The following is a 27464-nucleotide window of genomic DNA, read 5'->3' as shown; positions in this document are numbered from 1 at the left end:
TACCTACACTTTCACAACAGTGTCGGTGACACCATTTCCCTGTGGGCAGGCCTTGAGTGAGATGTGGTTCAGCCCTCTCGGCTGAATTCCTTTGTTTCACACGCTGCTCGAGACGGCGCGTTGCTTTATCAAAATTTTTTCTGGACCTGTGAGGAATATCTGAGTGGACACTATTCGAGAAATTTAGCTGGTTTTCTGTGAAAAGTTTAACGGCTGATGAGAGATTATGGGTGTTTCTGTCGGACATTATGCGGACATTCCACTGTTTAAGGACATTTTTTAATGAAAGACGTGCGCGCAAATTCGCCGAGTCGTTTCCGTGATGACTCGGCGAATCTGTGTGCGCCACGACAGGAAAAACACCTCCGTGTTGAAAACCATTTGTAAAATTCAGGCGGCTTTTGATGGCTTTCAACAAGTGAGTAACTGAGAAATTGTTTAACAGCTTGGGCATGTTCCAACTTGCCCGTTAAGGTTTCCAGCGGAGGTGTTTTTCCTGTTGCGACCCCCTGCGGTCGGGTCCAGCCCGACATGCGACTCTGCCCGCACGTTCTTTCATTACAAAATGTCCATTAACAATGGAATGTCCGAATAAACTCCTCATGCCGACTTCTTCTGAAAGTTCTCTGTTCTCTGACGACTTCCTGGGTCAACAGAGCCTGAAATGTGGAAGTTTTCAACTTCAAACGGCGAGACGCTGCCGCCTCGAAGCGCAGATCGCTGTCAGGCGCCGTGGGCCGTCCTTACGGCGACACTACCAGACCAAAATCTCTCATCAGCCGTTAAAATTTTTACCGAAAACCAGCTGAATTTATCGAATGGTGTCCACTCAGTTGTGCCTTACAGGTTTGAAAAAATTTTGATCAAACAAAGCAGCAGTCTCTGAGCCATTCCTAAACAATGAAAAAATTGATGAGAGGGTGGGCGACTCCTCACTCAAAGACTGCCCACAGGCGAATGACGTAACCGACAGGCGTGAAAAAACTCTCGCATGCCCACGAGGGTTCAAGCATGTCTGATGTAATCACACGTGATTCAAATCCATATGGTTTTTGAAAAAAAATAATAAGGTCGGATACTTTTCTAACAGACCTCGTATTTTAACTTTGTACAAATGACAGAATTGACATTAATGGAGTTATTCTATCAGTATTTTCACAAAACCATAAGTTAGTATGACTTTATTTTTCAAGACCTCCGCCTGACCGGAGCATTATGATTAGTAGAGAGCTCATTTTGTGGGTGCTCTCAGGATTCTTCTGTGCAGTTTCCTACAGGGGGCAGCATGGTCAAATATGGAAATACTGGCTCATTCTTTGGGTCTTTTTTTCAGTTTTGATGTTTTCAAAAGTGATCGTGTTAAAAGTCAATTTCAGTTTCTTAGTAATTGCAAATGTACCAGAGCCAATACTGGAATTTATCGGTTATCGATTATCTGTAACTTCCGATACATTTTTGAGTGGTTTATCGGTTTATCTTTATCAAAGATAACTTTTAAGTTATCTAATTATCTGTTATCGAAGTTAATTTTTTGGTTATCTGTGCCCACCACTGGCTGAATTCCACGTTCAGTGAGATGTACAAACAGGACGTGCTTGGATCCATGCGTACGCACATTTGAATATTTTTGCCCTTACTCCACTTTCTATGTTTTAGCGTACACCGTGTTTCAGGAGAAAATCCACGTGAGTCTTTGTACATCAGGCCCCAGATGAGGTTCACTGAAACACACATTTTATAGATTTTTTTTATTCATGTTTACAATTTATGGAAACCCTAAAGAAAATGAGTCAAAATAAAATATAAAAATAATAAAAACCTTGTGTTTTGTGTGCATGGGGAACAAAGAATTAAAAATTATATATATATATATACATATATATATATATATATACATATATATACATTTTATATATACAACCCCTGGCAAAAATTATGGAATCACCGGCCTCGGAGGATGTTCATTCAGTTGTTTAATTTTGTAGAAAAAAAGCAGATCACAGACATGACACAAAACTAAAGTCATTTCAAATGGCAACTTTCTGGCTTTAAGAAACACTATAAGAAATCAAGAAAAAAAAATTGTCAGTAACGGTTACTTTTTTAGACCAAGCAGAGGGAAAAAAAATATGGAATCAGTCAATTCTGAGGAAAAAATTATGGAATCACCCTATAAATTTTCATCCCCAAAACTAACACCTGCATCATATCAGATCTGCTCGTTAGTCTGCATCTAAAAAGGAGTGCTCACACTTTGGAGAGCTGTTGCACCAAGTGGACTGACATGAATCATGGCTCCAACACGAGAGATGTCAATTGAAACAAAGGAGAGGATTATCAAACTCTTAAAAGAGGGCAAATCATCACGCATTGTTGCAAAAGATGTTGGTTGTTCACAGTCAGCTGTGTCTAAACTCTGGACCAAATACAAACAACATGGGTTTGTTGTTAAAGGCAAACATACTGGTAGACCAATGAAGACATCAAACCATCAAGACAGAAAACTTAAAGCAATATGTCTCAAAAATCAAAAATGCACAACAAAACAAATGAGGAATGAATGGGAGGAAACTGGAGTCAACTGTAAGAAACCGCCTAAAGGAAATGGGATTTACATACAGAAAAGCTAAACGAAAGCCATCATTAACACTTAAACAGAAAAAAACAAGGTTACAATGGGCTAAGGAAAAGCAATCATGGACTGTGGATGACTGGATGAAAGTCATATTCAGTGATGAATCTGGAATCTGCATTGGGCAAGGTGATGATGCTGGAACTTTTGTTTGGTGCCGTTCCAACATGTAAATTTCCACAGTCATTGATGATATGGGGTTGCATGTCAGGTAAAGGCACTGGGGAGATGGCTGTCATTACATCATCAATAAATGCACAAGTTTACGTTGATATTTTGGACACTTTTCTTATCCCATCAATTGAAAGGATGTTTTGCTCTATGGCAAGTTTGCATCTTGCCATAGAGCAAAAACTTTGAAAACATTCCTTGGAAAAAGACACATAGGGTCAATGTCATGGCCTGCAAATAGTCCAGATCTTAATCCAATTGAAAATCTTTGGTGGAAGTTGAAGAAAGTGGTCCATGACAAGGCTCTAACCTGCAAAGCTGATCTGGCAACAGCAATCAGAGAAAGTTGGAGCCAGATTGATGAAGAGTACTGTTTGTCACTCATTAAGTCCATGCCTCATAGACTGCAAGCTGTTATAAAAGCCAGAGGTGGTGCAACAAAATACTAGTGATGTGTTGGAGCGTTCTTTTGTTTTTCATGATTCCATAATTTTTGCCAGGGGTTGTATATATATATATATTAAAAAACACTGGGGTTCCTAAGATTTATGCACAGTACTTAAGTAAATGGAGGTAAATTGACTTGATTTTTCTTCTCGTTGTGCCTCGTGATGCTGCAGCCTCGGGTTTGGGAAAATGTTCCACCAGAACAAAAGTCTGACTTCAGTTTGTTGAATTGCACATAATTCTAAAAAACAATCAACAGCTCTTAACATCAGAATTATGTTTGTGTGTGTGTGTGTGTGTGTGTGTGCGTGTTTTTTTAAATCATGTTTTGTGAAATGCACAAAACTTCAAATTAGTGTTTGACAAAGAACAGCCCAATGAACGTGTGCACATGGTCTCGAGTGGACATGAGCAGGGTCACATGTCTGCAGGTAAAAATAGAACTCAGAGTGTTTCCAGTCTGAGTAAACAGGCGGCTGGAAGCAGAACGGCAGCGCCAACACACAGGTAAGAACAGGCACAACCCGCGTGCTTCCAAACCAAACTAACGCCTTTTTAACACAAAGTGACCAAAGCATGCCGCGGATTCTGCAGGAAGCAGCTTTTAATTTGAAGGGTTTTGTGGGAAGTAGGCCTCCACTTCCTTTGTTCTTCTCTGAGGTTTTCAGTTCTAAACATCTGGATTTGATGAATCAACGTGTGATTGAGGAACATCAGAACAGATCTGAACAGAAAGAGGAGGACAGTCACGCCACCCAAGAGACCTTTGTGATGTCACAAGGCAAGAATTTTAAACTCCAATGAAGAAAATCATTATCATCAGCAGAGGGCCTTCATTCTACCCAGCTGGCGTACAGGCGGTCCTCGCCACATCTTCCAATAATGACCCTCTGACATTGATAGCATCCCCGATGTTGTCCATCCACCTCTTACTTGGTGTTCCTGGCTTTTTGTAGGTCCCCACACAAGCCACCTTGCCAGCGTCCTGATGGTATCCATTATTCTGACATGACCGTAGCATAGTTCATAATCATTCCGGTCAATATTCCGCGTATCCAACCTATGACGCCTTCTTTCTGTATCTACATCAAGAGAATAATCCTTTGCCAGCTTGCTGGGGTGACTTCACCACATGCCTTTTAGCTGCCAGAGTCAAACCGATGGCGTTAACCAGCTCCATGATGTGGACATGGAGTTGGACTTTGGAGCCAACCTTGCAATATTAAAGATGGATGTAAAATATCATGGAAGATCCAGATCATGACCAACCAAAGGTGTCCTCTCCATGTGGTTGAAGAAATGAAGACACTGGCTCCTGGTTTTAGTCATAAAGACTTCCTGTCCATGCAGCTTCTTCTAAAGTAATCCAGTCTGGTACATCAAGCTGAAACCTTTTTGACAGGTTTGCTCAGGAGGACCACAGAGGACTGTTTTCATCAACAAGCTCCTTCAGCTGTGGACCCTTTGGGTGACACAGGAAGTGGGCTTCCCAAACCAACTAAGACCGCTTCAGAGGATGACCAGAGGAAGCACGGCCCACGAGGATGTGAGGTTACAAAGACCAATTGACTTGATGGTGAAGAAACAACATTTAGGTCAAAACAAGCAGTTCATTTGTTTTTGAGTAAATTTGGAGATCTCCCCAAACTCTGCAAGTACTCACCAAAAACTTCCTTGCCATCTACATCAATTTCCATAAAGTGTTTGCTTCAGTTGATCAGGATGCTCTGTGGGACATGAATCCAAAATACACTGTAGCGACCCTGTACACAGGTAGAGTAAGTGCTGTATAGAGCGTAGACAAAGTCTCTGATTTCTTCCTAGTGAATTTTGGTGTTCCTCAGGGATGTGCTCTGGCTCTTACACTGTTCAGTACTTGCATGGACTGGGCACTGGGCCAGCTTGTGGAAAGCAGTAGTTTCGGTGCTGTTGTACCAGACAGTTTTTTTTGTCAAGTGAGGAATCAGAGTGTCTGGCTTTGTGGTTGTTGTTATGAGTCTCGACTAAGATCCAGGCTTTTAATGACTTCCGGGACTCGTCCATCACCGGTGTAGCTTTGTGTGGTGAACTTATATTGTCAGGACATTAGGCCTTTGAGTTCCAGAAACACCTGTGAAGATCTTAAGGAGTCATGAGGTGTAAGGTCAGAGGTGTTTGGTGATGCTGATATCTTTGGAGGAGACTGAAGGTCCTCGTCTTAGGATCCTGTTGCTTCCTGTTTTACTTTGTTTGTCAGACCTGGACTCTAACCAGTGACCTAAGGTGAGGACTGGATGCCTTTGGTACCAGGTCTCTGTGGAGGATCTTTGGTACCGTTGTGTCAAATGAGTGGTTACTTACGATGAGGATCACTTGCATTGTAAAGGAACATCAGTTAGGACATCTTGTCCATGTGGTATGTTTCTCTAGACAGGATCCTGCACGCAAGTGCGTCGGTGTTGAGGACCCCGGCAGCTGGAGAAGGTCGAAGACACACCCACATTTCACCTGGCTGCAGCAGGTAGATGATTATTTAGGAGAAGTGGGGATGGACCAGTTGTCCGCCTGGGTGGACCACAGGTGGTTCTGTAGTGTGGTGGATGCGGTGACCTGTGGCACCATGGTGTGTTCCCAGAACTGACCATAAAGAATCAGGTGGAATCACAAAATAAAATGTTTTTTGGGATTGGGGGTCAAGTGAGAATTTGTTACTTCAAAGCAGTTTGCCGTCATCTGTGGATTTTTACAGAATCACTAAATGAGGTAAAATATTTCCACAAGAGCTAAAATTTTGTCCACTTTGGCCCATAATTTTGTGTACAAACTACAAGCCATCGTGGCAGCTCTGACACTTGAGGTAACCGTAGAGTCCGACCGATGTATCAGTTGGCTGATAACATCGGCCGATATGAGCCCTTTGTGAACATATCGGTATCGGTGCTGTTTTAGCCGATATGAAAACTTGTACTTTTTAGATGGCTGGGACCCCATCACCCCTTGGTCACATTAGCTACAACGTGACCAGCTGCTAATAATTTTCAATCAACTAGAGGCAGCTAGCCAGGGCCAAAACAGACAAATGCTGACCGATATGACATGACACCCGCCAATCTGAGTCAGTAACTACATCCACTTGAAACAATTACAGTATCTGAACGAGCTAGCAGATGAGCTAGCCTAGCCTGGCTTACCTAACAGGCTAGTAGCTTTTTTGCAAAATAACTTCACCTCACAGGTGACGCAAGATAACTGTTGGTGATTATTTAGTGATGACGTTGACCTGGTGTGTGTGTGTGTGTGTGTGTGTGTGTGTGTGTGTGTGTGTGTGTGTGTGTGTGTGTGTGTGTGTGTGTGTGTGTGTACGAGACATCAGGGATGGGTTTGGAGCGGAGGCTGGACGTGTCGGTCTACGATCTGTCCCAGATCCGTAATCTGTGGGAGGGCCGAGTGAGGAAATACCGACAGAGACAGAAGAAGGAGCAGGAGAGGATCGAGAAGAGCGCCCTCGCCAGGTAAGAGCTGCACTTTGTCTTTGTACCTACAGGAGAATACCAGATGGTCAAAAAGCAAAATATCTGCTTTCAGAACATCTTATTTTGAAAAACTGAACATGGTTCTTTCTTGTCCTTGACCTCAGACAGGAACGACGTCCAGAAAAACAAAAACACTTCAAGCTTGAATGACTGAGACGCTTCAGGAAATAGATCCTGGACCTGGTTCTGGTCAGACTTCTGTCCCAGATCATTCTGGACAACAGAACCAGATGAAATGAGTTTTTGGCCTGTGAGGGTTTTTAATGTCCGAGCTGGAGATTTTCAGACAGCTGGCTGTTGTTGTTAGTTCTAATCTCTGATCGTGTTGGCTGATTTTAGCAACATGAACACAAACTGTTATTTATAACTCGCCATCAGCGCCGCGACCGCTGACGGCCAGTTGACATCTGACCTCCAGGGAGCACAAAGGTCACAAGTTTGGATAAAGACAGAGAAGATCCGGTAGTCTGGAAGTGAAACTTTAGATGATTCCAGTATGAAGCTGAACACACTGTGTGTGTGTGTGTGTGTGTGTGTGTGTGTGTGTGTGTGTGTGTGTGTGTGTGTGTGTGTGTGTGTGTGTGTGTGTAGGATTGACCAGCAGTGGCAGTATCGTATCTACTGTAAGACTCTGAAAAGCAGCGAAATCAACCTGCTCCATCATTACCTGGAGAGATCGACACTGAATGAGAAACAGCTGCTCGCAAGTAAACATGCTGATACACACACACACACACACACACACACACACACACACACACACACACACACACACACGTCGGTGTGCTGTCATGTAAAACGCTCGACTGAGCAATAGGACCAACTAAAGGACACTGCCTGAATATCCCAGAGGAAAAGAAAACTCGAATTGAGATCTTGAAAATGTTTCTTTGACAACCCAAAATCAGAGAAAGTTGGGACGTCATGGACAAAACAATATTATGTAAAAATAAAAACACAGAGACAAACGTTACGCAAACAAAGAAACACAGAGACAAACGTTACGCAAACAAAGAAACACAGAGACAAATGCTACATAAACAACAAAATGCAGAGACAAATGCTACATAAACAATGAAACGCAGAGACAAACGTTACGCAAACAAAGAAACACAGAGACAAATGCTACATAAACAACAAAATGCAGACAAATGCTACATAAACAATGAAACGCAGAGACAAACGTTACGCAAACAAAGAAACAGAGACAAATGCTACATAAACAACAAAATGCAGAGACAAATGCTACATAAACAATGAAACGCAGAGACAAACGTTACGCAAACAAAGAAACGCAGAGACAAACGTTACGCAAACAAAGAAACACAGAGACAAACGTTACGCAAACAAAGAAACACAGAGACAAACGTTACGCAAACAAAGAAACACAGAGACAAATGCTACATAAACAATGAAACGCAGAGACAAACGTTACGCAAACAAAGAAACACAGAGACAAACGTTACGCAAACAAAGAAACACAGAGACAAACGTTACGCAAACAAAGAAACACAGAGACAAATGCTACATAAACAACAAAATGCAGAGACAAATGCTACATAAACAATGAAACGCAGAGACAAATGTTACGCAAACAAAGAAACACAGACAAACGTTACGCAAACAAAGAAACACAGAGACAAATGCTACATAAACAATGAAACGCAGAGACAAACGTTACGCAAACAAAGAAACACAGAGACAAACGTTACGCAAACAAAGAAACACAGAGACAAATGCTACATAAACAACAAAATGCAGAGACAAATGCTACATAAACAAATAAACACAGAGACAAACGTTACGCAAACAAAGAAACACAGAGACAAATGCTACATAAACAACAAAATGCAGAGACAAATGCTACATAAACAATGAAACGCAGAGACAAACGTTACGCAAACAAAGAAACAGAGACAAATGCTACATAAACAACGAAATGCAGAGACAAACGTTACATAAACAATGAAACGCAGAGACAAACGTTACACAAACAAAGAAACGCAGAGACAAACATTACACAAATGAAACACAGAGACAAATGTTACACAAACAAAGAAACACAGAGACAAACGTTACATAAACAACGTAATGCAGAGACAAATGTTACATAAACAATGAAACACAGAGACACACGTTACACAATGAAACACAGAGACAAACGTTACACAAACAAAGAAACACAGAAACAAACGTTACGCAAACAAAGACACAGAGACAAACATTACACAATGAAACACAGAGACACACGTTACACAATGAAACACAGAGACACACGTTACACAAAGAAACACAGAGACACATGTTACACAAACAAAGAAACACAGAGACAAACGTTACACAAACAAAGAAACACAGAGACAAACGTTACGCAAACAAAGAAACACAGAGACAAACGTTACGCAAACAAAGAAACACAGAGACAAACGTTACACAAACAAAGAAACACAGAGACAAACGTTACACAAACAAAGAAACACAGAGACAAACGTTACGCAAACAAAGAAACACAGAGACAAATGCTACATAAACAACGAAACACAGAGACAAATGCTACATAAACAATGAAATGCAGAGACAAATGTTACATAAACAATGAAACACAGAGACACACGTTACACAAAGAAACACAGAGACAAACGTTACGCAAACAAAGAAACACAGAGACAAACGTTACGCAAACAAAGAAACACAGAGACAAATGCTACATAAACAAAGAAACACAGAGACAAATTCTACATAAAACACGAAATGCAGAGACAAACGTTACACAAAGAAACATAGAGACAAACGTTACACAAACAAAGAAACACAGAGACAAACATTACATAAACAAAGAAACAGAGACAAACGTTACATAAACAACGAAATGCAGAGACAAACGTTACATAAACAAAGAAACGCAGAGACAAACTTTACACAAACAAAGAAACGCAGAGACAAACGTTACGCAAACAAAGAAACGCAGAGACAAACGTTACACAAACAAAGAAACACAGACAAACGTTACACAAACAAAGAAACACAGAGCCAAATGCTACATAAACAACGAAATGCAGAGACAAATGTTACATAAACAAACACAGAGACACACATTACACAATGAAACACAGAGACAAACATTACACAAACAAAGAAACACAGAGACAAACGTTACGCAAACAAAGAAACACAGAGACAAATGCTACATAAATAAAGAAACACAGAGACAAATTCTACATAAAACACGAAATGCAGAGACAAATGTTACACAAAGAAACATAGGGACAAACGTTACACAAACAAAGAAACACAGAGACAAACATTACATAAACAAAGAAACACAGAGACAAACGTTACATAAACAACGAAATGCAGAGACAAACGTTACATAAACAAAGAAACACAGAGACAAATGTTACACAAACAAAGAAACACAGAGACAAACGTTACGCAAACAAAGAAACGCAGAGACAAACGTTACGCAAACAAAGAAACGCAGAGACAAACGTTACACAAACAAAGAAACACAGAGACAAACGTTACACAAACAAAGAAACACAGAGACAAATGGTACATAAACAACGAAATGCAGAGACAAACGTTACATAAACAAAGAAACGCAGAGACAAACTTTACACAAACAAAGAAACGCAGAGACAAACGTTACGCAAACAAAGAAACGCAGAGACAAACGTTACACAAACAAAGAAACACAGACAAACGTTACACAAACAAAGAAACACAGAGACAAATGCTACATAAACAACGAAATGCAGAGACAAATGTTACATAAACAAACACAGAGACACACATTACACAATGAAACACAGAGACAAACATTACACAAACAAAGAAACACAGAGACAAATGTTACGCAAACAAAGAAACACAGAGACAAATGCTACATAAATAAAGAAACACAGAGACAAATTCTACATAAAACACGAAATGCAGAGACAAATGTTACACAAAGAAACATAGGGACAAACGTTACACAAACAAAGAAACAGAGACAAACATTACATAAACAAAGAAACACAGAGACAAACGTTACATAAACAACGAAATGCAGAGACAAACGTTACATAAACAAAGAAACACAGAGACAAATGTTACACAAACAAAGAAACACAGAGACAAACGTTACGCAAACAAAGAAACGCAGAGACAAACGTTACGCAAACAAAGAAACGCAGAGACAAACGTTACACAAACAAAGAAACACAGAGACAAACGTTACACAAACAAAGAAACACAGAGACAAATGGTACATAAACAACGAAATGCAGAGACAAATGTTACATAAACAAACACAGAGACACACATTACACAATGAAACACAGACAAACATTACACAAACAAAGAAACACAGAGACAAATGTTACGCAAACAAAGAAACACAGAGACAAACATTACGCAAACAAAGAAACACAGAGACAAATGCTACATAAACAACGAAATGCAGAGACAAATGTTACACAAACAAAGAAACACAGAGACAAACGTTACACAAACAAAGAAACACAGAGACAAATGTTACACAAACAAAGAAACACAGAGACAAACATTACGCAAACAAAGAAACACAGAGACAAATGCTACATAAACAACGAAATGCAGAGACAAACATTACGCAAACAAAGAAACACAGAGACAAATGCTACATAAACAAAGAAACACAGAGACAAACGTTACACAAAGAAACGCAGAGACAAACGTTACACAAACAAAGAAACGCAGAGACAAACGTTACACAAACAAAGAAACGCAGAGACAAATGCTACATAAACAACGAAATGCAGAGACAAACGTTACACAAACAAAGAAACACAGAAGCAAACGATGCATGAATGCAAATATCACAATGCGTGGACAGACAGAGGAGCACGTTCGCCAGCATAACTGCATCAGGATGTGCAGCCGAACAGCTGACAGTCATACAGCGTCCTGTACAGGTGTGTTGTTTTTTGTTCTTGTCCCAGTCCCAGAGCAGCAGGACCAGGAGGATCACACCGACCCAGATCAGAACAGACTCATCTTCCAGCTGGACGGGGACAAGTGGACGGTTAGTTTCCATGGTCGGCGGACAGATTCTAAATTCTTCCTGTGCTGAGGACAGTGCTGTATATTTGGTTCTTGAATTCTTCTGCAGGACTTCCCCAAGGAGCTGCAGTGGATGACCTACCTGCAGGAGTGGCACATCAGAGGGACAAAGATCCGGCAGTTACCGGAGTACCTGGCTCTGTTCACTGAGCTCACGGTGCTGGAGATCCCGAAAAACGCCATCACAGAGCTGCCGCCTGATATCGGTAAAGTCATTATTCACTGTCCCTCACCCGGGGCCGTGGTTTTCTCTTTTCAAGCTGTGGAGGACTAACAGGAGAGATGGAGACACCAACCATGACCTTTGCCCTCAGGGAAGCTGAGCAAGCTGAGGGAGCTGAACGTCAGCTACAACCATCTGTCCAGAGTTCCTCCAGAGCTCGGGAACTGTGTCAACATGGAGAGACTGGAACTGGCAGGAAACCACAACCTGTCCGAGCTGCCGTTTGAGGTGAGAATCGCGCTGCGTCTCAGCAGACAAAAGTTCACAGACAAAAATGTCTCCAAATGTGCAAAGACTCACTGATAAGCACTGCTTTCAGCAGAGGGGAGGAGCCAACCAGTGACATCATCACATTCTGTGGCTCAGCCAGTTACTTACTCACTGTACAACGTTAGCGTACATCCCCACCAGGGGGCAGTGGTGTAGTGTGACTGTTTATCTTGTTCAGTGAGAAGCAGCTGCTGCTGCATTTTTAAATGTTATTTATTTGACTAAAGATGCGTTCACTGTACCTCAGACACGCGAGATCCAAACTCAACATGACATCATGTTACACCTCCGCACATTTGACGTACAAAGTGGAGACTATAAAAACACAACTGCCGCCAGAATTGTTTCTTATGTTTCTATGAAGAACAAACACAAAGAAGAAAAAGAAAAAAAGAGCAGTTAAGGTTAAAAAGGGATGATGGCTGTTTTACTGTCTCGAGAGCAACAACCTGTTTTGTGTTGGAGTTATAGAAACCGCGTGACGTGGGAAATTCTCCATCTGATTGGACTGATTTTTTTTTTTTTCCTCAGTCAGAAACTGGAAATTGAGAATTCCCAGTTGCCACTGAATGCAGCATGATTCCAGTTTAAAGATGGGTTGTTTTTTTGTTTGTTTGTTTGTTTCTATTAGTTTAAGCTGTGTCGATGTAACTGTTCTGTCAGTGGTCAGTTCACCTGCTGAGGTCATGAGGTCACGCTGTGTGTTGATGATGCCACTGACTCAGACTGTTCTGGATGCAGCTGAGCAGCCTGAAGCAACTGGTTCACCTGGACATTGCGGAGAACAGGTTTATGTCCATTCCCATCTGTGCTCTGAGGATGAGCAACCTGCAGCTGCTGGACCTGAGCAACAACATTCTGACCGACCTGCCGCAGGACATGGACAGGTAACTGATGACATCACTGCCGCCACATAATTACAGCATCACGATCCACCCGACATGAAGTACATTAACATGACCATAAATGCTTTTTGTTTGTTTGAGGCTCCAGCAGCTGGTCAGCCTGTTCATCCATAAGAACAACATGTCTTACCTTCCTCTCTGTCTTGCCAACATCCCATCGCTCAAGGTGGTCGTCGTCAGCGGCGACAATCTCGTCTGCATCCCGACCAAACTGTGCAGCAGCCCTGACATTAAGTGAGATTAAAAAGAAGAAGTTCAGAAGAGTACACTCGACTCACCCACTCACTCCAGTTAAAGGTCACGGGGCGGAGCCTATACTAGCAGTCATAGGGCATGAGGCGGGGTCAATTTCAGAAACATCAATGCCAATAAATAAAATACAAATACAAATACCAACTACATCCTGCAGGGGGCAGTAAAGTTCCACCTCCTCTGTTTCTGGCAGGTTTATTCGACTGTACGACAACCTGACGAGTGAAGAGAGGAAGAAGAATGAAGACAAGAGAGAGCAGGCCAGGAGGAAGAGGTGGAGACAGCCAAGAGAGGAGCAGGAGGAGGTGAAGAAGGAGAGCCGAGACAAAGAGTTCATCGAGATGTACATCAACATGCTGAAGGACAGAGGTGACAAAAAAAAAAAAAAAAATTACACATCTGATATCGGCTTCCCCATCATAGTACAGGCCCAGTGAGCCGCCAGGCCAAACAGAACCACTACCATGCCAAATATATATGTATTTTAAATAATAATACAACAACATGCTTTTGGAGGGCGGTATGCATTTTTCGGAGTCCTTCCGTCGATGCCCAGTCACCCAAAATGACAGCTATTCGCCCGAGTTAGACGAGGGTGAATAGCTGTCATTTTGGGTGACTACGATACCGGCTATGATACCGGCCCAACAACGCCCCAGTAAAGTGATAATAATGCCAAATATCCCTTAATTTAGAAATCAATATTCATTCAGCACATCTGCAGCACTGAAACTGTTCAAAAAGGTTCACGGTTGAAAACTTTATCTCTTGTTCTGTTGTGCTGCACATGTGAGTTAAACGTGTTAAAATGTTTCTTCCAGATGTAACTGGCTATGAAGTGATTTACACATAAAGACATAATTTAACAGTCACAGATTGAAGTGCGATTCTGTGACGTGAACCAGCGCATGTTTAAATCTTAACACAGTCGGGGATTTATCAAAGATATAAAACTGTAAAAATCTTTGATTCCGTTTTTCGCCCCGTATTTAATTTTCATGGGGTAGATTTTAAAATAAAATCAGTGTTGATCAAATTAAGCTAACTGATGAGGGCGTCAGTTTTTTTTTTTAAACCTCTCCAACTCTTTAGGGCTGACAGCTTGTTTGAGGCGTCTGTGACATATGTAACAGCCCCCCACCCCCACCCCCCACTCGTGCTGTGTTCATAATGTACCATTTCTGCAGTTACATTGTTTATTTTTTGACAATATTACTTGTATATATTGTCAAAAAATGCATAAATTATCAAAAAACAGAAACAATATAATATATAGTTTCCGTTGAGAGTGAAGTTTTTGTTGTTTTTTATTTGCGTGCTGCGTTCATGTTTCTCAGCGCCTTATTTTTCTGCTCTCCACACCTCAGGGTTTACAGATGTTTATTAGTCCAAATATTTAATGAAGAGAAAATTAATTATTGTTGATTTATAACTCAAGAATACTTTGATAGTTTAGGAATGTGCCTAATAACTATGAACTATGCTAAGATTTATGCTAATTTGTATAAATAGGAACGGCTGTAAGTTGCGCTCTGTAAGAGTCCAGAGAGTTTGGTCAAACTTCTACATTGTCTAAAAGCTGTTGACTTGTTTGTCCCTCGCAGACAGCGTCCCGGAGTCCACCACTAAGGTGTCCATCTCCTGCCTGCTGTGAGGAGGAGGAGTCAGAGTCGTCATGTGGTCAATACGTGACCTCTGATTGGATAAACTTTACATGCCCTGAATGAGCACGAGGTGTTTGGAAGTCCATCTTTAATCTGGAAAACAAGCCATTTTTTTTAAACAAGCACCAACGAGCTTGTTAAGAAATCAGATGTGATGTTTCCGGAGCAGAGACGTTTGGGTGTGCCGTGATTTTATTTTATTTTTTTATAAAATCATTCAGAGATTTGATGAGAAACGCTGCTGCTAGAATAATCACATTTTACTAATCGATTCCTGCTGAGTTCCACTTTTTTTTTTAAACCTTGACTTGTTGGTATTTAACGACTTTCTCAGTCGTAGTTATGAATGTTGTTATTGCACAGCCGGGTTTCTGACAGATCATTTATATTTACAGTGAGGATGTTTTCACGTCACCAGGAAATTTCTAAAACTCAAAAAAGAAGAAAAATTCATTCCATGATTTTGATTTCCAGCACGTGAATAACACAACACCAGCAACGACACAACCATGTGAACTGGCGGGAACCTTTGGAATTAATCGCCAGCTCATCACTATCCAGACAGAATTTAACTCATCATGTTAACACAAGAACCACGCCTATAATAATAAATTAATAATAATAAAAAACAATTTCAGATTTTTTCCCCCCACAAAAATCTGACTCGCTCCAGGACATCACGCTGTTAGCTTTAACTAGCACAGTGCTAACAGTTCAATCAATCAATCAATCAATTTTATTTATATAGCGCCAAATCACAACAAACAGTCGCCCCAAGGCGCTTTATATTGTAAGACAAGGCCATACAATAATTACGGAAAAACCCCAACGGTCAAAACGACCCCCTGTGAGCAAGCACTTGGCTACAGCGGGAAGGAAAAACTCCCTTTTAACAGGAAGAAACCTCCAGCAGAACCAGGCTCAGGGAGGGGCAGTCTTCTGCTGGGACTGGTTGGGGCTGAGGGAGAGAACCAAGAAAAAGATATGCTGTGGAGGGGAGCAGAGATCAATCACTAATGATTAAATGCACAGTGGTGCATACAGAGCAAAAAGAGAAAGAAACACTCAGTGCATCATGGGAACCCCCCAGCAGTCTACGTCTATAGCAGCATAACTAAGGGATGGTCCAGGGTCACCTGATCCAGCCCTAACTATAAGCTTTAGCAAAAAGGAAAGTTTTAAGCCTAATCTTAAAAGTAGAGAGGGTGTCTGTCTCCCTGATCTGAATTGGGAGCTGGTTCCACAGGAGAGGAGCCTGAAAGCTGAAGGCTCTGCCTCCCATTCTACTCTTACAAACCCTAGGAACTACAAGTAAGCCTGCAGTCTGAGAGCGAAGCGCTCTATTGGGGTGATATGGTACTATGAGGTCCCTAAGATAAGATGGGACCTGATTATTCAAAACCTTATAAGTAAGAAGAAGAATTTTAAATTCTATTCTAGAATTAACAGGAAGCCAATGAAGAGAGGCCAATATGGGTGAGATATGCTCTCTCCTTCTAGTCCCCGTCAGTACTCTAGCTGCAGCATTTTGAATTAACTGAAGGCTTTTCAGGGAACTTTTAGGACAACCTGATGAATTACAATAGTCCATCCTAGAGGAAATAGCTGGACTATAACAGTTGGAGATCCATTTGCTAAAATGACCCATTAAAAACTATTTCCCCATTTTCCTTTTGCTCTGCATGTAATAAAATCTTTTAAGTTTCTCAGGTGTCAAATATGTCAAAGTGCATTTTTAAACATGATCCAGCTAACATCTGTTTAGCTCATTTAAATATTATTAATAGCCAACAATCACTGTTAAACTTATATTTTAAAACTATTATTGCACAATGATGAGATTGTTGAACAGGATGTCTTTTTTTTCCTCAAAGGAAAACGTCGTATGGTTTGATTCGTGGTCAGTGCAGTTTTACTTTGTAAAAAATATTTAGAGGCATTTGTGATTAACTTTGTGTTTGAAAGTGTGATTGTGACCAAAAATTCAGCCACAGGACATAATAAGACAAAAACAAAAATACTACAGTATTCATAGCAGACAGGTAGACACAAAAGCACTCAAAACTGGACATTTGTACAGATTGTGTAACTTTGTTCCTGTGTTGAGAATACTGTGTATTCTTGTTTCTTTTCTTTTTTTTTTATTTTAATAAAGTGCTTTTACTTGATTTAAAACATGTTTCTTTCAACATGTTTTGCTTTCAAGGCCTTTCTAAATTACTCAGGATTCCTTACAGCTGCTGCATTTGAAATTCAATAATAGTGTGGTGTTTTTTCCAACATGATAGAACAGACCAATTTACAGTGCATCCAGATAGTATTCACAGCACTGCACTTTTCCCACATTTTATGTGTCTTATTACAAAATGGATGAAATTCATTTTTTTCCTCAAACTTCTTCACACAATACCCCATAATGACAATGTGAAAAGTCTATCTTTTTTAGATTTTTGCTATATATATATATATATATATATATATATACACACACACACACATATATATAACAAAAACCTAAGATCACATCTACATAAGTATTTGCCATGAAGCTCAGGTGCCTCCTGTTTCCACTGATCATCCTTGAGATGTTTCTACAGCTTAACTGGAGTCCACCTGGGGTAAATTCAGTTGATTGGACATGATTTGTAAAGACACACACCTGTCTACATATAAGGTCCTATAGTTGACAGAACACAAACCAAGCATGAAGTCAAAGGAACTGTCTATAGACCTCAGAGACAGGATTGTCTGGAGGCACAAATCTGTGGAAGGGTACAGAAACATTTCTGCTGCTTTGAAGGTCCCACTGAGCACAGTGGCCTCCATCATCTGTAAATGGAAGAAGTTCAGATCCACCAGGACTCTCCCTAGAGCTGGCTGCCCATCTAAACTGAGCGATCAGGGGAGAAGGACCTTAGTCAGGGAGGTGACCAAGAACCCGATGGTCACTCTGTCAGAGCTCCAGCATTCCTCTGTGGAGAGAGGAGAACCTTCCAGAAGGACAACCATCTCTGCAGCAATCCACCAATCAGGCCTGTGTGGTAGAGTGTCCAGACAGAAGCCACTCCTTAGTAAAAGGCACATGGCAGCCCACCTGGAGTTTGACAAAAGGCACCTGAAGGACTCGCAGACCAGGAGAAACAAAATTCTGGTCTGATGAGACAAAGATTGAACTCTTTGGCATCATGTTTGGAGGAAACCAGACACCATCCCTACAGAGAAGCATGGTGGTGGCAGCATCATGCTGTGGGGATGTTTTTCAGTAGCAGGAACTGGGAGACTAACCAGGATTGAGGGAAAGATTAATGCAGCCAAGTACAGACATCCTGGATGAAAACCTGCTCCAGAGTGCTCTTGACCTCAGACTGGGGCGACGGTTCATCTTTCAGCAGGACAATGACCCTAAACACACAGCCAAGATATCAAAGGAGTGGCTTCAGGACAACTCTGTGAAAGTCCTTGAGTGGCCCAGCCAGAGCCCAGACCTCAATCCGACTGAACATCTCTGGAGAGATCTGAAAATGTCTGTGCACCGACGCTCCCCATCCAACCTGATGGAGCTTGAGAGGTGCTGCAAAGAGGAATGGACCAAACTGCCCTAAGATAGGTGCACCAAGCTTGTGGCAACGAAGAAGACGAGTCTGTAATTGCTGCCAAAGGTGCATTAACAAAGTATTGAGCAAAGGCCGTGAATACTTGTGTACATGTGATTTTAGTTTTTATTTTTAATACATAACAAAATTTCAAAAAACAAACCAAAAACAACAAAAACCATTTTTCATGTTGTCATTATGGGGTGTTGTGAGTACAATTTTGAGGGAAAAACTGAATTTATTCCATTTTGGAATAAGGCTGTAACATAAAATGTGTTAAAAAGCGACAACATCCAAAAAAATTAGAGTAAACACACTAAAAACAATTACGCATATTTCTCTTTATTATAATTATTATCACAGACATTATAAAATTACACTATTGTAAGATAAAAGAAAGCAACTGCAAAAGCATGACAAAGATGTCTCAGCATCTGTCTGGTTCCTATATAAAAACATCAATAATAATTAGAGGCACAAATTCTTCAAAATTAAAGTGCAGCAATCAGCAAATGTAATGCATCATGTACACAGTAGGGGGCGATGCAGCCATAAAGTTGAGTTTTTCAGTAAATATTTACATTAAAATCTGTCATACTGAAAAAGCTGGATCAGTAAGGAAAATGTTTGTAGATTTCCAGCAGCCGTCACCTGCACACATCAAGTCAAACTCCATCTGGCGTCTGTCTGCAAGCACGTTAACGGAACACATGCGACTACGGGGCCGAGTGCAGGTTAACACGTAGGAAAGATGACGTCCAAGACCCGGTTTTACAAAGCAGCACTCAGGGACAGAGAGAGACTAAGACTTAGTGCTCAAACTAACACGATCTAGGGTCAGACTAAACATTTAACTCTAGTCCACCATGGTTAGCCGCCTTAATCTCCTTAATCCTGGTGTAAAGCCAAGAAGACAGCGACTGTTGTGCTTTGAAACGTACAAAGGAGGGGATGCCTACATCGAGAGAAGCGCATTCCAGACCACCAGAACCCTCTCCAGATGTTCACTGTTCACTCACTGGGCAATCTAACCCCATCTCTTTTTTGGGGGGGAGGGGGTGGGGGACAAGACTTAAGTTTCAAGACATTTAATCCGTGGGTTGGTTCTCTATCAGCCAATTATTTATAACAAAAAAAAGAAATACAATCCCTCAGTCCAAGAATATGGAACTAAACTATAGTTTGTTGTTTTGTTGGAGTGTTGGTAGAATTTTCACTTTTTTTTTTTTTCTTCATTGTTTCCACTGACTATGGGTGAAGAGAGGTTTCACATGCATGGTGTACACACAAATGCAAAAACCAAAACCACGACAAAAATAAAGCCTTTCTGGGCTTCTGAGTGACCAGACAAGAACATTCAGGCATTTTGTACCCAGACCAGACCTTCAGTCTCAGACGTTTTTAGTCAGATTGTCCTCAAACAGCTCATAGCCTGCTGATTTATCAGTCTGAAACTTTAAATAAATACCGCTTCCTAAAACCGGGCCCTGGTGCTGTTTCCAGTAACTGAACATGTTTGATCCTTGTACATATTAAAGCATCAAAATAACCCGTATGGTCCTTGAAGGAAACATGTGACCATCAGAGACAGTACAGTGGACAAGCAAAAACAAAGACAATGTTGAGGATGTGTCATTTAAAAAATAAGAAAAAAAAGAGGAATTTCCTGTGAGTTGTGGAGGCAGGAGCAGTTTGATCATGTCTGATTTTCCATTTGAGAAAACAAAAAAAAAAACAGCTGTATGAATGAAGGCAGGACATGTACACAGAAATCATGACATGTGACCAGGGCCTTTATCTCACACATTCCATCTTGTTTACATCTTTGGGTTTTGGACATTTCAAACTGGCAGCTTGAACTCACAGAAGCTTTTTTCTTCTTTGATGGTTAATGACATTGTTCCTGATGTTTTATACACAACATTGTTAACTGTAACCAAATAACAGATTCATCAGGAGATTTGCATTTCTGTCGCACTTTTCCATCCAGCAGATGCTCAAAGCACTTTACAGAGATGCCTCACATTCACTTCCCTAAACAAACAGCCAGGCGGCTTGAGGCAACGCAGATTAAGCCCAAGGACACAGACAGGTAGCATGTTCTGACCTCACATATAACATACAATTAAACATCTGAAAAACAAAAACCTAAGCAGATGTGCACATAACTGCTCATCATCGTGCTAAAAATCACTGATGCACAGCAGACAGCACACAGAGGGAAACGATTTTCCTACAATCTGTCATTGCTTCCCTCTTATGATGCGCTTCCCTCCTTGCGTTTTCTGCTGTGCATCATTTATTTTTAGCACGCACAAGCACCATGAGTACCAGCTATGCACATGTCTGCACAGAACTGGTGTTTCACACACTAAAAATAAATCACACGTAGCAGAAAAGCTGTAGGGAGGCATGTTTCCTACGATCATCATGTTCCTCCTGAGAAGCACTTCCCGCTGCATCATTCATTTTATTTTTAGCATGCATGAGCACCAGTTACGTGCACGCTGGAACTTCAGGAAAAGTTGTTTACATGAAGCCCAAAAACAAAACACACAAACATGTGACATTTGGTTCTTTCTGAAAGACAAAACACTCTGTTGCACAAATTTCAAACTCAAACTACAAAAGTCTGAACAAATGTTTCACTGCATGACGACTCAAGACTGTCAGACAGACGAGCATGATGTTGTTACCAGTGGGTCAGTCTTGCTTGGTGTCCAATCACAGCACAGGAAAAAAAAAAAACACATTTTCTGCACAGATGTTTGTTAAAAACACTAATCTGGTCATCATAGGTGGAGGAATTAGCGATATGATGAACAGATAGTGTAGGGACGTGGGCACATGTTTTAACTCTTGCATTAAACGGTGCATTCCGAAGCGCTACTTTGGTATGTTTGACTGATTTGGTTCATTTTAAAAATCTATACCATTTAATCAGCTTCCAGCTTGTTACTCCATTTAATGAAACGTTTAACTTTTACAATTCTGTGTCCAGAAAAGATCTGGATGTATCTGACATTACTAGAACATGAGGAGGCGGAGTCAGTGGGCAGGGTCAGTGACAGACAATGTGAGCGCGTGCAGTGAACCAAACCAGGTAGTGAAAAAAAAAAAAAAGAAAAAGAAGAAGAAGAAGCTTTGTGTAACTAGTGTTCACGTTTGTTAAAACAGAGTAAATCTACGATCTGGAAACCCAACTCGGACTGGAGGTCAAGTTTTAGATGACTTCTGTAACGTAGAGCACTTGATTGGTCCTACTGGGTGTGGCAGCCAGGTGGGAGGAGCATTCACTGGATTCAGTCCTTTCTACCCCCCCCCCCAAAAAAATCAGTGACACTACCAACAAGCACAGCCGACATGCTTCAAGTATTAAAAACAATGGAACAGGGAGCTCAGTAACAGATACGTACCACGCAAAAAAAAAAAAAAAAAAGGGGGGTGTTTGTGGTCATATTTACCAGTTGTGCACTTGAAGCTAGAGTATCACACCTTCAGCCCACACTGCCACCTGCAGGCTGAGGGAGAGTAACGCTGGATGATGCTGCAATCCCAAAACGTGGTGCAGCCCCTTGGCGGTCCTGGTGGGTTTAAAACGAGTCATCAAATTCTTCCCACCAAGACTCCAGCACAGAAGCTTCAGTTTGATCTTCACACCTGACGGGTGGAGTCAGTGAGGCAGCAGAGACAAGACGCAAATGAGGTATCTAAAATGAAAAAAATCCTCTAAACTCTTTAGGCGGCAATCAGACCGGTGACTTAACACACACACACACGCGCACACACACACACACACACACACACACACACACACACACACACACACACACACACACACACACACACACACAGAGACAGAAGAAGGAAACTTTAAAACCTCATCGGTCCATCATGTGGCTCCATAACGAGCCCGTGAGCAGAAAATAATACTCTGATAATTATTTGGCATTTCAGACACAATGTCCATGTGGACATTTTCCAGAACATGATCCGGCACACTGGTGCCTCATCCCTGAAACCAGACACTGGATGAGGACAAGGACACGCCCACATCACCTGGTTGTGTCAGAGATGTTTACTTTCAGGTGACACGGAACACTCAGCTGGGAGGATTCCAACCCGGGCCCAGAACATGCCTGAGGAGGGGTGGAAATGGCAGCAGCAGGTGGTCCCAAACCCAGGCACAGTACACTCAACATCACCCGCAGAGCCATCTGTGGCCACAGTGAGGCACCTTTCTGCACATATAGCCAGGTTAGCATGAGTAAAATCAGCAAAAAAAAAAAAAAAAGTTTACTACACAGATTTTTGTCATTAGATCACAGGGCTACTCTCTGGGACATCCTCAGAATAACAGGGCCACTGATGAGTTCCTGGACATCATATCCAGCCTGCACATGGGTACTTTGAGTGCTGTGTGCAGTGGGGGCAGAGTCTGGCCTTTTCCCAGTGAATTCTGGTGTTCATCAGGGTTGTGTCCTGGGTCCTACTCTGTTCCATGCTTACATGGACTGGGTGATTGTGGACCATGCTGTGACCTTTGTGGAATCAATGGATACCAGGATGGAACCTGATTGAGGAATGAGAGTATCTGGGTTTGTGACTATCACCAAGACCCTGACTAAGTGCATCTGTATATGGTGAAAGTGTTGAAATCATGGAGCCATTTATTGATCTCAGCAGTGACAGTCATATCTCTGGGTCCTCAGCCTTTGAGATCCAGAGATCTGGGAAGACCTGATGCACTCATGTGTTTGGCAATGTAGGAGAATGAAGGTCCAAGTCTTTAAGGTCCTGGTGCTTTCTGTCTTACTCCATGGCTGTGAGACTTGGACGCTAACCAGTGTCCTAAGTAGACAACTGGATGTCTTTGGTACCAGGTCTGTTCAGAGGATCCTTGGGTACCGCTGGAATGATTCGGTCACTTGAAGCGTGAGTGACCTATAGCCCCCTTGTGTGGTTCCCTGTGCATGATCCAGCATGTGGGAGCCTCAGTGTTGAGAACCCCAGCAATGGGAGGGGTGGTGGACTGGACCCAGACCTGACCCGGTAAAACAGCTTCTCCAGGCTAAAAGACAAACCTCTGAAGGTTTGTCAAAGGGGACAAATAAAAAAAGGGTAACTGCAATGTGAAGCCTCTCAGTGTGATTGCCGCCCAGTGCTACCTGGAGCTTTTATGGGAACAATCTGGTCCTACAGAGGTAAAAAGATAAATGCTGAAAAACGCTCGCAATCTGAAGGAGGAGGGGCTACCAGAGAGGGACTCGGGCCAGCAGTGATTGGTCAAGTTACATGGTGCTGTCCTGAAGAAGTGGTTCGATGTCCTCAGTGTCACTGGTGGGCGTGGCCTGAGAGTTGGCATTCAACGCGTGTGCAGCAGAAGTGCTGCTGGACTTACAACTTTCGTCCAATCTGTGGCGGTCAGGGATGAAGATGGCGACAAGGAGGGCAAATAAGACCGTGCACGCTCCAAAGAGGAAGGGCGGGCCGGGAATCAACAGCTTCTACAGACACAGACAGAAGAACCGAGGAAAAAGGAAAAGAGGCAGAAGATTAACAAAAGTCATCAAAGAGTCCTGAAATCTCTCTCTCTCTCTCTCTCTCTCTCACACACACACACGTCAGCGTTCTCATGGGCATCATGGCAAAAGAATTATAAATCAATATTTATTTCCTCCAGATCAATCACAATATATAATTTGATAAAGCTGTTCGTATGACACCTGAAGCAACCAGCAGGTTTAGTATTTGAACTTTAGAATACTTTATTTAATTAAAAACAACAATGTAAACATTTAAGTGTATTAAAAAACCAAACATGTATCTGCCTTAAAACAAAAGTTAAACAGCCTTGTGACTTGTTAAAATCTAATTAAAGCTGTGAGTGCAGTCATAAATGAACTGAGTGGAAGTGTGCCGTCGTCACAGCGAGTTGTGTGTGTGTGTGTGACAAAACAGGTGATAAAAAGATGCATAAACAAGTGTTGACATGCCTCCATGCTTCAAACCATAGAAAACAGCTTTTCCACAGCATGAGATCACACGCGAGCTCAAGGTAACCCGAGAACATTTCTGTGGACTGTTTTCCTGAAGGGATATTTGATGCTGGTGAGTGCAGTCAGTAAAAATGAGACAACAAAAAACTGAGTATCTGTTTCAAATAATGACTCCACCTCCATCCTCCACATTCCACCATCATAAAGTTTGCGGATGACACCACAGTGATGGATGAGACCGACTACAGAGACGAGGTCAGTCGACTGACAGCGTGGTGTTCAGCTAACAACCTGCCGCTGAACACCACAAAAACAAAAGAAATAATCCTGGACTTCAGGAAGTTCTACATCCAAGGGGACTGTGTGGAAAGGGTCAGCTCCATCAGGTTCCTGGGAGTGCAGCCCTCTGACAGCCTCTCCTGGACTGCCAACACCACAGCGGTGGTGAAGAAAGCCCAGCAGCGACTCCACTTCCTGAGGGTGCTCAGGAGAAACAATCTGGAGGAGAAGCTGCTGGTGTTGTTCTACAGAGCCACCATCGAGAGCATCCTGACGTACTGCATCACAGCATGGTACGGGGGGTGCTCAGCAGCAGATAGGAGAGCGCTGCAGAGGGTGATAAAAACGGCCCAGGGGATCACTGGCTGCTCTCTGCCCAGCCTGGAGGACACTGCCAGCTCTCACTACGAGAGCAGAGCTGCCAGCATCAGCAAAGACACATCCCCACCCCAGCAACCACCTGTTTGACCTACTACCCTCCGGCCGACGGTATAGGTCAATCAAAACTAGGACAAACAGAGCGATCACTGCCAAGTAGTAATAACAAGTAAGCTGCCCATTAACTTCTTAAATGAACCAACAGTCAAAAATTTGAGCAGCTTTTGTCACCATCTAGCAGGCGATGTGAGCATTTCAGGACTTCTGGTACATTTCCTACTTCAAACCTAAAATTCAGCACTCCCCCACCCCAAAAAAAGCATTTCTAAATGTCAGAAATGCATGATGTTTTGGCATGCAGACCTTTGGCCTCCCAGGATTAGTTAATAAAAATTATAATTTGAGAGTTTTACAATTTTTTTACTTTTAAGATATGCAAGTCTGCCGGAAGGGGATACAGAAGGATGCCATTATCCTGACAAGCAGCTTTGAAATAATTCATTAATTTCTACTGTGTACCTCTGCGTGCGTTTGCGTGTTCTGTCTCCCAGTCCCAGTCCCGATGTTGTTCAACTCAACGTTAAACAGGAAGAAGATGAAGCCGTAGAGAGCAGGACCCAAACCGTTACACAGACCTCTAATACCTGTGATCATTCCCTGGACCACACCTGCAAACACAGAGACTTCACACTGCTGCCAAGGACACACAGAACAGAATGATCAACTTTTCTGCATGTTTTCAGTCCTCTGAGCGCTCACTGTAACAGGTCTGCTTCTTTATACAAGTCTAGACAAAATCTGGTTTACTGTCTGTCATGAGACATCAATGGCCTTGTCCCACCACAAACAGACAACTTGAATCAAAGCTCAGTGTGTTGGCTGAGAGGGTTGAAGCCCACAAGCCAGAACCAACTTGGGTCCTAGATGGCAACCACCCAAACAGACAACCAGTCCTTCCCCAAACCCACAAGGTAACCATCTATCTGCTGCAGCCAGCTGAGACACGGGCATGCCCATGACCTGCTAAACACTGATATACCTGTGTGCTGGATCATGCACAGAGAAACAAACCACATAGCCAAAATGTGTTAGCTGATGTTTCCTCACAGTGTCAGTGATCCGCCTCATCAGAGTCTCACTAAGTAACTGATCGTTTGACAAAGTCATTCCAGCCAGAGCCAAGGATCCTGCAAAGACACCCAGCTGTCACCTTTGGTCACTGATTAAGTACAGAAACAGCATTAGTGAAGGTTACAAATAATCTTCTCATGGCCTCAGACAGTGGACTCATCTCTGTGCTCGTCCTGTTAGATCTCAGTGCTGCTTTTGATACTGTTGACAATCAAATTTTATTACAGAGATTAGAGCATGCCATAGGTATTAAAGGCACTGCGCTGCGGTGGTTTGAATCATATTTATCTAATAGATTACAATTTGTTCATGTAAATGGGGAATTTTCTTCACAGACTAAGGTTAATTATGGAGTTCCACAAGGTTCTGTGCTAGGTCCAATTTTATTCACTTTATACATGCTTTCCTTAGGCAGTATTATTAGAAAGCATTGCTTAAATTTTCATTGTTACGCAGATGATACCCAGCTTTATCTATCCATGAAGCTAGAGGACACACACCAATTAGTTAAACTGCAGGAATGTCTTTCAGACATAAAGACATGGATGACCTCTAATTTCCTGCTTTTAAATTCAGATAAAACTGAAGTTATTGTACTTGGCCCCACAAATCTTAGAAACATGGTGTCTAACCAGATCCTTACTCTGGATGGCATTACCCTGACCTCTAGTAATACTGTGAGAAATCTTGGAGTCATTTTTGATCAGGATATGTCCTTCAATGCGCATATTAAACAAATATGTAGGACTGCTTTTTTTTGCATTTACGCAATATCTCTAAAATTAGAAAGGTCTTGTCTCAGAGTGATGCTGAAAAGCTAATTCATGCATTTATTTCCTCTAGGCTGGACTATTGTAATTCATTATTATCAGGTTGTCCTAAAAGTTCCCTGAAAAGCCTTCAGTTAATTCAAAATGCTGCAG

At 41.9% G+C, this 27464-nt stretch overlaps 2 protein-coding genes across 2 annotated transcripts in view; one reads left to right on the top strand and one right to left on the bottom strand.

Moving 5' to 3' along the window:
* Positions 1-5625: 5625 nt before the first annotated feature.
* lrrc2 (leucine rich repeat containing 2) lies at positions 5626-15543 on the top strand. Its single transcript, XM_034169522.1, has 10 exons — positions 5626-5750; positions 6603-6741; positions 7354-7469; positions 11727-11809; positions 11897-12053; positions 12162-12298; positions 13082-13227; positions 13327-13479; positions 13691-13866; positions 15102-15543. The coding sequence occupies exons 2-10, from the start codon at positions 6605-6607 to the stop codon at positions 15149-15151; spliced, it is 1155 nt and encodes a 384-aa protein (XP_034025413.1). The 5' UTR covers positions 5626-5750; positions 6603-6604; the 3' UTR covers positions 15152-15543.
* Positions 15544-19075: 3532 nt separating this feature from the next.
* The window catches only part of LOC117511337 (hippocampus abundant transcript-like protein 1), a 54350-nt gene continuing 45961 nt past the window's right edge, over positions 19076-27464 (bottom strand). Inside the window, exons 11-12 of the mRNA XM_034171364.1 lie at positions 25930-26078; positions 19076-24261 (exon numbers count right to left, since the gene is read on the bottom strand). Coding sequence (XP_034027255.1) covers positions 24046-24261; positions 25930-26078 — 365 coding nt within the window. The 3' untranslated portion in view covers positions 19076-24045. The remainder of the gene's footprint in view (positions 24262-25929; positions 26079-27464) is intronic.

This window comes from Thalassophryne amazonica, chromosome 5, assembly GCF_902500255.1.
Source record: "Thalassophryne amazonica chromosome 5, fThaAma1.1, whole genome shotgun sequence".
NCBI lineage: Eukaryota > Metazoa > Chordata > Actinopteri > Batrachoidiformes > Batrachoididae > Thalassophryne > Thalassophryne amazonica.
Note: the sequence above shows the minus strand (reverse complement) of the source record. Positions and strands in the feature narration are given on the sequence as shown.